The sequence below is a fragment of the Nematostella vectensis genome, chromosome 4, assembly GCF_932526225.1.
Source record: "Nematostella vectensis chromosome 4, jaNemVect1.1, whole genome shotgun sequence".
Classification (NCBI taxonomy): domain Eukaryota; kingdom Metazoa; phylum Cnidaria; class Anthozoa; order Actiniaria; family Edwardsiidae; genus Nematostella; species Nematostella vectensis.
The window spans coordinates 18,415,827-18,431,152 of record NC_064037.1 but is presented as its reverse complement, the minus strand read 5'-3'; the positions used below and the strand labels follow the sequence as shown (position 1 = coordinate 18,431,152).

At 45.6% G+C, this 15,326-nt stretch overlaps 1 protein-coding gene across 1 annotated transcript in view; it reads right to left on the bottom strand.

The window, feature by feature from the left end:
- LOC5506452 (mediator of RNA polymerase II transcription subunit 23) overlaps positions 1–15,326 on the bottom strand; it is an 85,945-nt gene that overhangs the window by 63,548 nt on the left and 7,071 nt on the right. Inside the window, exons 7-16 of the mRNA XM_048727198.1 lie at positions 14,874–14,936; positions 14,587–14,628; positions 13,958–14,140; positions 12,835–12,930; positions 9,303–9,503; positions 8,785–8,871; positions 2,573–2,629; positions 1,985–2,068; positions 1,647–1,708; positions 1,283–1,362 (exon numbers count right to left, since the gene is read on the bottom strand). Of these exons, the coding sequence (XP_048583155.1) occupies positions 1,283–1,362; positions 1,647–1,708; positions 1,985–2,068; positions 2,573–2,629; positions 8,785–8,871; positions 9,303–9,503; positions 12,835–12,930; positions 13,958–14,140; positions 14,587–14,628; positions 14,874–14,936 (955 nt within the window). The remainder of the gene's footprint in view (positions 1–1,282; positions 1,363–1,646; positions 1,709–1,984; positions 2,069–2,572; positions 2,630–8,784; positions 8,872–9,302; positions 9,504–12,834; positions 12,931–13,957; positions 14,141–14,586; positions 14,629–14,873; positions 14,937–15,326) is intronic.

Here is a 15,326-nt window from a genome sequence, read left to right as displayed (position 1 = left end):
ACTAGCTCCACCCCTCTCAACAAATGACTCACTAGCACCACCCCTCACAACATACGACACACTAGCTCCACCCCTCTCAACAAATGACTCACTATCACCACCCCTCACAACATACGACACACTAGCTCCACCCCTCTCAACAAATGACTCACTAGCACCACCCCTCACAACATACGACACACTAGCTCCACCCCTCTCAGCATACGACACACTAGCGTCACCCCTCTCAACAAATGACTCACTAGCGTCACCCCTCTCAACATACGACACACTACCACCACCCCTCTCAACATACGACACACTACCACCACCCCTCTCAACAAATGACTCACTAGTGTCACCCCTCTCAACAAATGACTCACTACCACCACCCCTCTCAACATACGACACACTACCACCACCCCTCTCAACAAATGACTCACTAGCGTCACCCCTCTCAACAAATGACTCACTAGCGTCACCCCTCTCAACAAATGACTCACTAGCGTCACCCCTCTCAACAAATGACTCACTACCCCCACCCCTCTCAACATACGACACACTACCACCACCCCTCTCAACAAATGACTCACTAGTGTCACCCCTCTCAACAAATGACTCACTAGCGTCACCCCTCTCAACAAATGACTCACTAGCGTCACCCCTCTCAACAAATGACTCACTAGCGTCACCCCTCTCAACAAATGACTCACTAGCGTCACCCCTCTCAACAAATGACTCACTAGCGTCACCCCTATCAACAAATGACTCACTAGCGTCACCCCTCTCAACAAATGACTCACTACCCCCACCCCTCTCAACATACGACACACTACCACCACCCCTCTCAACAAATGACTCACTAGTGTCACCCCTCTCAACAAATGACTCACTAGCGTCACCCCTCTCAACAAATGACTCACTAGCGTCACCCCTCTCAACAAATGACTCACTAGCGTCACCCCTCTCAACAAATGACTCACTAGCGTCACCCCTCTCAACAAATGACTCACTAGCGTCACCCCTCTCAACAAATGACTCACTAGCGTCACCCCTCTCAACAAATGACTCACTAGCGTCACCCCTCTCAACAAATGACTCACTAGCGTCACCCCTCTCAACAAATGACTCACTAGCATCACCCCTCTCAACAAATGACTCACTAGCGTCACCCCTCTCAACAAATGACTCACTAGCGTCACCCCTCTCAACAAATGACTCACTAGCGTCACCCCTCTCAACAAATGACTCCCTAGCGTCACCCTGTCCATAGCTGGTGACAGTGGGTTTGAGTGATACTCACAGGCATTGCACAGTAAAGGAATCGTGAAATTTGAAGATGATAACGCGGTTGGTTTGCTTGCAGAGCACTTTTCAATATACCTGAGAGCAAACATCAGAACGAATAACTAACATCAGAATGAATAACAAACATCAGAGTGAATAACAAATATCAGAGTGAATAACAAACAAAAATAAAATGATGATCAAGTGGAACCTCTGTATAATGGACTTGGATAAAATAGAAGTCACATACTACACAGAGAGACGTGTATATAAATGCCACCCTCAGGACCTTGAAAAGTGTCCGTAATATGGAGGTGCCGTTTTATGGAGGTCTGTTATATAAAAGTCCCACTATTGTCTCATTTTTATGCTGTACATACTCTAGCTGTTTGCGGAGGGTGTGACAAGTTGAAAACGGGAACTTGATGTTTTCCCCTTCAGCCTGTGAAAAACAAAGATCAATTTAAAGACTGAGCAAAATGACAAACATTATAGTGACTGTCAAAGAATGCAGTGGTATTTCCTTTTTCCCTATTTTGGTTATTTTAAAAAGTCAATAAAACCACAACCCCACATAGATTTATCATTTCCATTTTATTGCTAACTGCCAATATTCTAGTAGCACTTATGTTTTACAGAATTTAATTGTCAACCAATATTTGTTATGTTTTGTTGATATCTGATAGTGCCATACTTTTGAGTATCAAGTTTTGATTACCTTTTTCGACAAATGTATCCAAATACAGGCCATTGCCAGTGAGTGGATGGAATCTGCATGATTTATATCTGGCTCTGGTAGAGGCTGGACAACAAGCAGTTAACAGTCAAGCACAGAATGAGTACATGTACTGTATTAGACAAACAGTATTAGACAAACAGGGAAACTCGGATTTCAGTGGAAAATAAACAGCCAGTTTATCTCGGATTTTAGTGGAATATAGGCACATTTCTCAAGAGGTTTCTTTCTTTTCTTAAAAACAACAACAAGAGAAAACTGTCATCATTAAGGAACCTCCATTAGGCAACTGTCTTACTTACTAGGCAACCCGTTGCCTAATGACTTAGCATGGTTGCTTGATGGCCAGATACCATCTTAAAGATTAGAAACACCTATCTCGAAAAATGCTTCAGTCCAAACGGTGAATGAAAACAACAATTTGGTGCCGACCAATGCTTATAATAAAGATAATACTGCAAGGAAACTTACCCCATGATTTATCCATATATTCCTGCATTATAAGTAGAAATATGACCCCTAGTATTTTTGCATTTTGTTCATAATAGTTGTTGTTGTGTTGTATCATACCTCGTTCCCAGGATACAGTAACTCAAAGAGTTTTATTACTGGCTTGAAGTCACTAATCTACGATTTAAAAGGAGTAGAGTTAAAAGTTGCACAGAGTTTTTAGACAGAACAAATTTTACAATAATTTCAATTTATCAGTGGCACGGTCCAAGGGTTAGTAGTAGCATTGTCCATGCGGTGGATTGTTGAGGAAGCTGGGAACCACTAATAGAATAGGCCTAATAATACTGTTGATCATGAAAGCTGTATGTGGAAGTCTTATTTCCACAATTATTATGTCAGGTTGGGCACTTGTTTTCATGTTGACTAACCATATAATTTCACACCAATTACAAAAGGTCTGTTGATGTTTGGAATGAATCAGATTTTACCAATAAAGGACAAATTTCAAAATGCCCCCCCACTGACTGTATGATCTGAGGGCAGCCCTATACAGGTGCCTTGCTGTTGATAACCCAACAACCACTCATCATTCTCCTAACCCCTAGTCTAGTAACCCAACCACCACTCATATTCTCTCAACCCCTAGCCTAGTAACCCAACCACCACTCATTATTCTCCCAACCCCTACCCCAGTAACCCAACCACCACTCATCATTCTCCCAACCCCTAGCCCAGTAACCCAACCACCACTCATCATTCTCCCAGCCCATAGCCTGGTAACCCAACCACCAGTCATCATTCTCCCAGCCCCTAGCCTAGTAACCCAACCACCAGTCATCATTCTCCCAGCCCCTAGCCTAGTAACCCAACCACCACTCATCATTCTCCCAACCCCTAGCCTAGTAACCCAACCACCACTCATCATTCTCCCAGCCCATAGCCTGGTAACCCAACCACCACTCATCATTCTCCCAGCCCATAGCCTGGTAACCCAACCACCAGTCATCATTCTCCCAGCCCCTAGCCTAGTAACCCAACCACCACTCATCATTCTCCCAGCCCCTAGCCTAGTAACCCAACCACCACTCATCATTCTCCCAACCCCTAGCCTAGTAACCCAACCACCACTCATCATTCTCACAACCCCTAGCCTAGTAACCCAACCACCACTCATAATTCTCCCAACCCCTAGCCTAGTAACCCAACCACCACTCATCATTCTCCCAGCCCATAGCCTAGTAACCCAACCACCACTCATAATTCTCCCAGCCCATAGCCTAGTAACCCAACCACCACTCATCATTCTCCCAGCCCCTAGCCTAGTAACCCAACCACCACTCATCATTCTTCCAACCCCTAGCCTAGTAACCCAGCCACCACTCATCATTCTCCCAACCCCTAGCCTAGTAACCCAACCACCACTCATAATTCTCCCAACCCCTAGCCTAGTAACCCAACCACCACTCATCATTCTCCCAGCCCATAGCCTAGTGTTGTTCGTCAACTCGTAGTCGAGTATGACCATAGCAATACTGACAGTATAACAATGTCTAAGGGGCGGAGGGATGAATCCGCAGGTGGCTTATAAGGCCAATTCGTGCAAGAAAACCCCTTCCACAAGTCGGACACCAGTAAGAGGGGGTCATATTGGTAGGTTGGTCAGCTCTAGCCTTGCGTTTTTGGCGTTTGTTTTTGGCTGCGTTGGAGCGTTTATTTTCTGAGTGGATGGCACCTTTGTGAATCAGATTACGCCAAATCGGTCTGTCAGATGCTGCAGTTTCCCACGTTGAAACGTCGATATTGAAGTCTTTCAGATGTGATTTGATGCAGTCTTTATAGCGTTTGCGCTGGCCTCCAACTTTCCTGCTTCCACGGCTTAGTTCACCGTACAACAGCTGTTTGGGTATTCTGGAGTCTGACATACGGCAGACGTGTCCTGCCCATCGTGTCTGAGCTTTGCGCATGGTGGTAATGACGCTGGGGAGGTTTGCTCTCTCCAGAACCTCAGTGTTTGTGATTCTATCCTGCCAGCGGATATTTAGGATGTTTCTGAGACAGCGGAGATGGAACTGCTGGAGAAGTTTCTCATGTCTTCTGTAGATGGTCCAACCACCACCACCACTCATCATTCTTCCAACCCCTAGCCTAGTAACCCAACCGCCACTCATCATTCTCCCAGCCCCTAGCCTAGTAACCCAACCGCCACTCATCATTCTCCCAGCCCCTAGCCTAGTAACCCAACCACCACTCATCATTCTCCCAACCCCTAGCCTAGTAACCCAACCACCACTCATCATTCTCCCAACCCCTAGCCTAGTAACCCAACCACCACTCATCATTCTCCAAACCCCTAGCCTAGTAACCCAACCACCACTCATCATTCTCCCAGCCCCTAGCCTAGTAACTCAACCACCACTCATCATTCTCCCAGCCCCTAGCCTAGTAACCCAACCACCACTCATCATTCTTCCAGCCCCTAGCCTAGTAACCCAACCACCACTCATCATTCTCCCAACCCCTAGCCTAGTAACCCAACCACCACTCATAATTCTCCCAGCCCCTAGCCTAGTAACCCAACCACCACTCATCATTCTCCCAACCCCTAGCCTAGTAACCCAACCACCACTCATAATTCTCCCAACCCCTAGCCTAGTAACCCAACCACCACTCATCATTCTCCCAACCCCTAGCCTAGTAACCCAACCACCACTCATAATTCTCCCAACCCCTAGCCTAGTAACCCAACAACCACTCATAATTCTCCCAACCCCTAGCCTAGTAACCCAACCACCACTCATCATTCTCCCAACCCCTAGCCTAGTAACCCAACCACCACTCATCATTCTCCCAACCCCTAGCCTAGTAACCCAAGCACCACTCATCATTCTCCCAAACCCTAGCCTATTAACCCAACCACTACTCATCATTCTCCCAGCCCCTAGCCTAGTAACCCAACCACCACTCATCATTCTCCCAGCCCCTAGCCTAGTAACCCAACCACCACTCATCATTCTCCCAACCCCTAGCCTAGTAACCCAACCACCACTCATAATTCTCCCAACCCCTAGCCTAGTAACCCAACCACCACTCATCATTCTCCCAACCCCTAGCCTAGTAACCCAACCACCACTCATCATTCTCCCAACCCCTAGCCTAGTAACCCAACCACCACTCATAATTCTCCCAACCCCTAGCCTAGTAACCCAACCACCACTCATCATTCTCCCAACCCCTAGCCTAGTAACCCAAGCACCACTCATCATTCTCCCAAACCCTAGCCTAGTAACCCAACCACCACTCATCATTCTCCCAACCCCTAGCCTATAACCCAACCACCACTCATCATTCTCCCAGCCCCTAGCCTAGTAACCCAACCACCACTCATCATTCTCCCAGCCCCTAGCCTAGTAACCCAACCACCACTCATCATTCTCCCAGCCCCTAGCCTAGTAACCCAACCGCCACTCATCATTCTCCCAGCCCCTAGCCTAGTAACCCAACCACCACTCATCATTCTCCCAACCCCTAGCCTAGTAACCCAACCACCACTCATCATTCTCCCAACCCCTAGCCTAGTAACCCAACCACCACTCATCATTCTCCAAACCCCTAGCCTAGTAACCCAACCACCACTCATCATTCTCCCAGCCCCTAGCCTAGTAACTCAACCACCACTCATCATTCTCCCAGCCCCTAGCCTAGTAACCCAACCACCACTCATCATTCTTCCAGCCCCTAGCCTAGTAACCCAACCACCACTCATCATTCTCCCAGCCCCTAGCCTAGTAACCCAACCACCACTCATCATTCTCCCAACCCCTAGCCTAGTAACCCAACCACCACTCATAATTCTCCCAGCCCCTAGCCTAGTAACCCAACCACCACTCATCATTCTCGCAACCCCTAGCCTAGTAACCCAACCACCACTCATAATTCTCCCAACCCCTAGCCTAGTAACCCAACCACCACTCATCATTCTCCCAACCCCTAGCCTAGTAACCCAACCACCACTCATAATTCTCCCAACCCCTAGCCTAGTAACCCAACAACCACTCATAATTCTCCCAACCCCTAGCCTAGTAACCCAACCACCACTCATCATTCTCCCAACCCCTAGCCTAGTAACCCAAGCACCACTCATCATTCTCCCAAACCCTAGCCTAGTAACCCAACCACCACTCATCATTCTCCCAACCCCTAGCCTATAACCCAACCACCACTCATCATTCTCCCAGCCCCTAGCCTAGTAACCCAACCACCACTCATCATTCTCCCAGCCCCTAGCCTAGTAACCCAACCACCACTCATCATTCTCCCAACCCCTAGCCTAGTAACCCAACCACCACTCATAATTCTCCCAACCCCTAGCCTAGTAACCCAACCACCACTCATCATTCTCCCAACCCCTAGCCTAGTAACCCAACCACCACTCATCATTCTCCCAACCCCTAGCCTAGTAACCCAACCACCACTCATAATTCTCCCAACCCCTAGCCTAGTAACCCAACCACCACTCATCATTCTCCCAACCCCTAGCCTAGTAACCCAAGCACCACTCATCATTCTCCCAAACCCTAGCCTAGTAACCCAACCACCACTCATCATTCTCCCAACCCCTAGCCTATAACCCAACCACCACTCATCATTCTCCCAGCCCCTAGCCTAGTAACCCAACCACCACTCATCATTCTCCCAGCCCCTAGCCTAGTAACCCAACCACCACTCATCATTCTCCCAGCCCCTAGCCTAGTAACCCAACCACCACTCATCATTCTCCCAACCCCTAGCCTAGTAACCCAACCACCACTCATAATTCTCCCAACCCCTCTAGTAACCCAACCACCACTCATCATTCTCCCAACCCCTAGCCTAGTAACCCAAGCACCACTCATCATTCTCCCAACCCCTAGCCTAGTAACCCAACCACCAGTCATCATTCTCCAAACCCCTAGCCTAGTAACCCAACCACCACTCATCATTCTCCCAACCCCTAGCCTAGTAACCCAACCACCACTCATCATTCTCCCAACCCCTAGCCTAGTAACCCAACCACCACTCATTATTCTCCCAACCCCTAGCCTAGTAACCCAACCACCACTCATAATTCTCCCAACCCCTAGCCTAGTAACCCAACCACCACTCATCATTCTCCCAACCCCTAGCCTAGTAACCCAACCACCACTCATCATTCTCCAAACCCCTAGCCTAGTAACCCAACCACCACTCATCATTATCCCAGCCCCTAGCCTAGTAACCCAACCACCACTCATCATTCTCCCAGCCCCTAGCCTAGTAACCCAACCACCACTCATCATTCTCCCAACCCCTAGCCTAGTAACCCAACCACCACTCATAATTCTCCCAGCCCCTAGCCTAGTAACCCAACCACCAGTCATCATTCTCCCAGCCCCTAGCCTAGTAACCCAACCACCACTCATCATTCTCCCAACCCCTAGCCTAGTAACCCAACCACCACTCATCATTCTCCCAACCCCTAGCCTAGTAACCCAACCACCACTCATAATTCTCCCAACCCCTAGCCTAGTAACCCAACCACCACTCATCATTCTCCCAGCCCATAGCCTAGTAACCCAACCACCACTCATCATTCTCCCAACCCCTAGCCTAGTAACCCAACCACCACTCATAATTCTCCCAACCCCTAGCCTAGTAACCCAACCACCACTCATCATTCTCCCAGCCCCTAGCCTAGTAACCCAACCACCACTCATCATTCTCCCAGCCCATAGCCTAGTAACCCAACCACCACTCATCATTCTCCCAGCCCATAGCATAGTAACCCAACCACCACTCATAATTCTCCCAACCCCTAGCCTAGTAACCCAACCACCACTCATCATTCTCCCAGCCCATAGCCTAGTAACCCAACCACCACTCATAATTCTCCCAACCCCTAGCCTAGTAACCCAACCACCACTCATAATTCTCCCAACCCCTAGCCTAGTAACCCAACCACCACTCATCATTCTCCCAGCCCCTAGCCTAGTAACCCAACCACCACTCATCATTCTCCCAGCCCATAGCCTAGTAACCCAACCACCACTCATCATTCTCCCAGCCCATAGCATAGTAACCCAACCACCACTCATCATTCTCCCAACCCCTAGCCTAGTAACCCAACCACCACTCATCATTCTCCCAACCCCTAGCCTAGTAACCCAACCACCACTCATCATTCTCCTAGCCCCTCCTGAGCTAACCCGCAACACACTGAAGTATTGTAGTATATAAAAATACAAAGTTGGAAACTCACATGGGGACAATTGACGGGTACACACAATAAATTCATAAATATTATGTTTCCATACCGGATTTTTCTGGATGCTTCCAGATATAAACTGTAGGAGAACCCACATAAGATGATCTCTGCCCTGACGCAAGTTACGGCCTTGCAACTGAAAGCAAGAACAATAATGGAGGGTGTAAGTACTGCTTTGTAATAGCCTGGGCTACACTACTGCTAGCTTGTAAAACTTGCGGGGTAAAAACATGAAAATATGTTGGTGAAAACAAACAAAGCAGTTCAGTGCAAGAAAAAGTGTGAACCATAGACACTGATAGATAAAACAGACAGAATAAAAAAAGCAGAGAATATTGGGGGCAACTTTGGAATACTCCTCCACAAATAGTCCACAATGAGACTTAACAGCTCAATTCCTCTCATAATTCATAATCTCATAATCTACAAAACGAGCAAGGAAAATGCAATGACGGGTATTCTGAAGTTTAGCTGAATCGTCATACAGGAAGCAGAGGATATCTTGTATATATATGTATATCTATATATATTGTATATATGAGTGGAAAACATTTTGCTAGCATTTACCTTGTCATAAAGCGCTAGCACCATGTGTGGAAAACTCGCAAACTGGAACAGCACGAAGAAGATGAGATGGCTGGATAGGTGTTGCCATAGCAACTGACAGGCAGTGTCATCAAGTCCCGACTGGTCGTGTTCAGATTTCTCCATGGCGATGACGATAAGGTCCACGAGAAGTTCCTCGAGCGCCAAACAGCGCTGTTTTTGCTGTGGAGAGGATACAAGTCAAAACAGCACTGGTTTTGCTGGGAAGAGAATCAGATGTAAGTCAGCGCTGTTTTTGCTGGGAAGGAATACAAGCCAAACAGCACTGTTTTTGCTGGGGAAGGAATACAAGCCAAACAGCGCTGTTTTTGCTGGGGAAGGAATACAAGCCAAACAGCGCTGTTTTTTGCACTTTGTCATGATATCTGCTTGAAATAAACAGTTATCTACCTAATCGATATTTTTCTTGACAGGTTGTGAACACCGCTATTCCTAAACAAACATAACTGTTGGCTTCTACAAGATCTCTGTTGATGGCCCTTGATACCCCTCGATTGATGACCCTTGATTTTCCTTTATGGCTCTTGGTTAATGGCCCTTGATTGATGACCTTTGATGACCCTTAAATGATGGCCCTGATGATACTTGATGACCCTTCACCCCATACTCCTTGTAGCAACGATAAACACACGGCTAGAAATAATGTGTTGTGAGTTGGTGTAGTAGGGTCAAATGCCCCCACATGTTTACCGGATCACTGGCAGCAGGCAAGCTACTGATCTCTCTCATCAAGGCTAACTCCCCATCGCCACCAGTGAACTCCACCTTTTCCTTGTTGTACACTTTATTTTCCTCATCCTCGAGTTCAGCAGTGCGAGATCCCCGCGCTATTTCCTCCATGAGTGTGAGATCCCATCACTATTTCCTCCATGAGTGTGAGATCCCATCGCTATTTATTCCATCAGTACGAGATCCCATTACTATTTCCTCCATCAGTGCGAGATCCCATCACAATTTCCTCCATCAGTGTGAGATCCCATCACTATTTCCTCCATGAGTGTGAGATCCTATCACTATTTCCTCCATCAGTGCAAGATCCCATCGCTATTTCCTCCATCAGTGTGAGATCCCATCGCTATTTCCTCTATCAGTGTGAGATCCCATCACTATTTCCTCCATCAGTACGAGATCGCATCACTATTTCCTCCATCAGTGCAAGATCCTATCACTATTTCCTCCATCAGTGCAAGATCCCATCACTATTTCCTCCATCAGTACAAGATCCTATCACTATTTCCTCCATCAGTGCAAGATCCTATCACTATTTCCTCCATCAGTGCAAGATCCCATCACTATTTCCTCCATCAGTGCTAGATCCCATCGCTATTTCCTCCATCAGTGTGAGATCCTATCACTATTTCCTCCATCAGTACGAGATCCCATCACAATTTCCTCCATCAGTGCAAGATCCTATCACTATTTCCTCCATCAGTACGAGATCCCATCACAATTTCCTCCATCAGTGCAAGATCCCATCGCTATTTCCTCCATCAGTGTGAGATCCCATCACTATTTCCTCCATCAGTGTGAGATCCCATCGCTATTTCCTCCATCAGTGTGAGATCCCATCACTATTTCCTCCATCAGTACGAGATCCCATCACTATTTCCTCCATCAGTGTGAGATCCCATCACTATTTCCTCCATCAGTACGAGATCCCATCACTATTTCCTCCATCAGTGCGAGATCCCATCGCTATTTCCTCCATCAGTGCAAGATCCCATTGCAATTTCCTCCATCAGTACGAGATCGCATCACTATTTCCTCCATGAGTGCTATATTCTCCGCATCATAGCTGAGATGTAGCTTTTCGTCTCCTCGTAATGAGAATCCATTGATGCCTTTACAATGGCGTCTTCTTCCGTGCTCTCGACTTCCTCTACCTTGGGCACATCGAGGAGCAGCCTTGGGCCTAGAGGGCGGCTAACAAGTGGAAGATCTTCTCGAAGAGGCACTCTTGATAACCTTAGGGTCAGGCACTCCATCGGGGAAGCACGCGTACCTAAAAGTCGCCTCGATCTCATGCTGCGCCCGTTTCATGATCCCTGTGGGATCCTTTGTGTCCCTCCCAGCACGTGCACGCGGTGTGGGTCCCACCTTGTTGGTACGCTGCACAGGCAATCATAGACGATGTGATAGGGCACGAGGGGTCGTGACTTGTCTTTGGGCGGTATAGTGTGGCCGGATTAGGCAGGTCTATAGGCGTTTTGAGTAATGGAACCTTGTGCCTGTGGAGGTAAGCTGATGGTCGGTCTCGGGGTAGAAGGTCGCCAGTGCTGACTGGTCTTGTTCTTTTTTCCCCGGCTTCGGTGAGGTTGGCTGGAAATCTATGACTTTGTCAATCTTTTTCAAGAGGTCATTGATCACACGGAAGCTTTCTTCACTTGACGTTAATGGCCAGTTATCCTGAAGCCCGAGGATTTTAGTCCAGATTTTGCCGATGTTTTCATCGGTCTCTGCAATCGCTTTCAAAGTCGCAGTAATTTCAGAATTTCTTTGAATCAACCTATGGAACTCTCCTAGTAAATGTCATTTAAACAATTGTGCGCTAGTATTTGTTGTCTTATAAAAAAGAAATATCTCCCTCATGGAAAGACTTTAAAGTAATCACGACTTAGCCGGAGTATAGATAAAACAGCGCGCGTCCGAATGACAAGAAAAAGTGTAATCGTGCGCAAACAACCGCAAACGATAACAATAATTTGCGAAAGGTTCTTTATTATTTTGCAATTTTCGCTTCACTTTTTGAACCGAATCTTGGTACAAACAATCAATAACTTATCTACTAACAATCAGCTACTCTAAAGTACAATCGCGTGTCTTATGATAAATCAATTTAATTAAGAGGATGATGTTTTAGTAACTTGTCCATCTCGCAAAGTAACGCATCCACGGCAGCCATGTCAAATTCTTCCTCTTTCTTGCATTTTCTTCTTGGCTTCTCAGGCCGCTGGACCTTGTTCGGCTTCGTGTTCAACTTTGTTTCTGACTTACAGACCTTCTCAAAGACCTCATCTAGGAGTACGTCTAAGCTAGTTCTTGAGGTTTTCGGGACAAACCTCAATCTATTGTATTTGTATTCTCTAGACCTAATGCTACTCCTCTCTGGGGAGCAAGAGAACTTTGGAAGAGAAGCTTGTCTTGGAATGTTAACCACCGAGCAATCATGATCACGCCCTGAAAAACTCTGGTAGTGTCGAGATGGCTGTTGCCCCATCGTGTCAGTGGTCTTTGCAAGAGGGCAAACAGCGTCTCGATGTGTTTAGTTAATAGTGACGTCATAATAACAATGTTTTTCCTGATTGTATTCGAAACCATTCCATTCCCTTTCATAGTTAAAGGCTGTTAATAGCAAAGCAAAGCAAAGAAGAAAGCAGAGAAATATCATTGCAACAAAAAGATGTCGAATATGGGATGAATGCAGGCGCGCGCGCAAAGCGCATACAGTCTACTATGCACGCACACAAACAAAATAGGTGTTGGGTCGGCATACCTGTTTATTCAGCCCCAGCATTGAACAAATGATCTCACGAGAATAAGGCTGACCAATAACGTACTGGAGAAGGTTCTTCTGAGGCTTGAATAAACTCTGCGATGGAAATTAATAGTATTATTGCAATATATATTATAGTATCAAGGCCTAATAAAATATGCGGTGGAAATTAATATTATTATTGCATTAAGTATTATAGTATCAAGGCCTAAATAAACTCTGTGGTTCATCCTACATGGAAATAGGCACTTCCAGTCAAGGAATTGCAGCCTGTACCAAAAAAAACCTTGTTATAGAACTAAGTCTAGATCTGTAAATCGCCATTACTACCCTGTTATAGAACTAAGTCTAGATCATAAAAATCACCATTACTACCTTGTTATAGGGCTTAGTCTAGACTTGTAAATCGCCATTACTACCTTGTTATAGGGCTAAGTCTAGACTTGTAAATCACCATTACTACCTTGTTATAGGGCTTAGTCTAGACTTGTAAATCGACATTACTACCTTGTTATAGGGCTTAGTCTAGACTTGTAAATCGCCATTACTACCTTGTTATAGGGCTAAGTCTAGACTTGTAAATCCCCATTACTACCTTGTTATAGGGCTTAGTCTAGACTTGTAAATCGACATTACTACCTTGTTATAGGGCTTAGTCTAGACTTGTAAATCGCCATTACTACCTTGTTATAGGGCTTAGTCTAGACTTGCAAATCGCCATTACTACCTTGTTATAGGGCTTAGTCCAGACTTGTAAATCGCCATTACTACCTTGTTAGAGAAATAAGTCTAGATCTGCAAATCGTCATTACTACCTTGTTATAGAACTGAGTCTAGATCTGTAAACCGCCATTACTACCTTGTTATAGGGCTTAGTCTAGACTTGTAAATCGCCATGACTACCTTGTTATAGGGCTTAGTCTAGACTTGTAAATCGCCATTACTACCTTGTTAGAGAACTAAGTCTAGATCTGCAAATCGCCATTACTACCTTGTTAGAGAACTAAGTCTAGATCTGCAAATCGTCATTACTACCTTGTTATAGAACTGAGTCTAGATCTGCAAATCGTCATTACTACCTTGTTATAGGGCTTAGTCTAGATCTGCAAATCGCCATGACTACCTTGTTATAGGGGAGCAAGCCCTTCATGGGGAAGCTGAGTGTTGCCGGATCCAGTTTCCATACACCAATAGATGAGCTGGGATGCCCAATGATTGGCAGGAGCAGTGGACGGCCCGTGACGGTAACCATGTGAGCAAGAGGTCGGAAGCTGTCTACATAATCGGACAGAAGCTTGCTCAGAGACTATGGTAAAGAAAGGAGCAAATTAAACATCGTAGTGTTAACGTTTTTTTTTTTTGCAACAATCATTATTTTGCTTCTATGGTGGGCATTATCCTTGCAAACTTTTAACTCTTTTGGGATAGTGAACAATGTGATAAACAGAGAAGCAAAGCGAATATTTGCCAGGAAACAAACTTTTGACTCTTTTGGGATAGTGAACAATGTGATAAACGGAGAAGCAAAGCGAATATTTGCCAGGAAACAAAAACACGAAAATCGTTATCATTATAAATTGTTATTAGCCGTCAATAATGAGGAACAGTCGACATAATTAGAGGCAAATTGTTTTTTAGACCAGAAGTTGTTGCGTGACATGTATAGTGTTGCATGACATGTATAGTGTTGTGTTATGTGCACTAAGCCAATCAAAAACGCAACGATGATATTGAGCTCAACTTTATACCTACCCAATGTGGGGTTGCCTTCCCTTCAGGAAAATCTTTAAAGATCTGCAGTAAAGATATCAATCATACTCAGAAACATAAAGAACAGATCCAGGAGTGGATCTAGCTTTTTGCTAGGTGGCACTATGGAAATAGCTACTTTCCACATCCTACGTTCCTCGGGGAAGTCTTGCCCTTCTCTTTTTAAGTTTCTCTCCTTGGCATCTCAAGGGTTTTAAATCCCCCAAACACCTTGTAGATGCACCTCCAAGGTCTGCTATACTTTGATTCCCTAGCAAACATGAACTTACCTCATTAATTACAAAGTAGGCTGGAAGAAGACAGGCTTTCCTGTCAAGTATATACTGTACAACCTGTCGGCAGAATGAATAAAGTTAAGATGTCACAGTGTTTAAACAGCATAAATATACTGTCACTTATTGGCAAAACGAATAGAGTTAGGTTGACATAGCAAACAGAATGAGACGTGTAACTTATTGCGTGAAAACGTGTGCTTTTTTCAGGTTTTCTTTGGGGGAAATAAGACACACCTAAGAAATTATTTCATTCATTTTCTTTCTAGGGAAAGTTCATTTATTATCCTGAGGGGGGGCATGAGGATTTTGATAAAAGTAAGGGATAAATTTAGTTGACCATGCCCCCCCCTTAGGCTTCCCCCATATTTTCGGTGCCCTCCCCTCTCGAAAATCGAAGAAAGAAGGAGCAAAGAAAGGCATACTCAGAAAGAGAAACGAGGATTATGA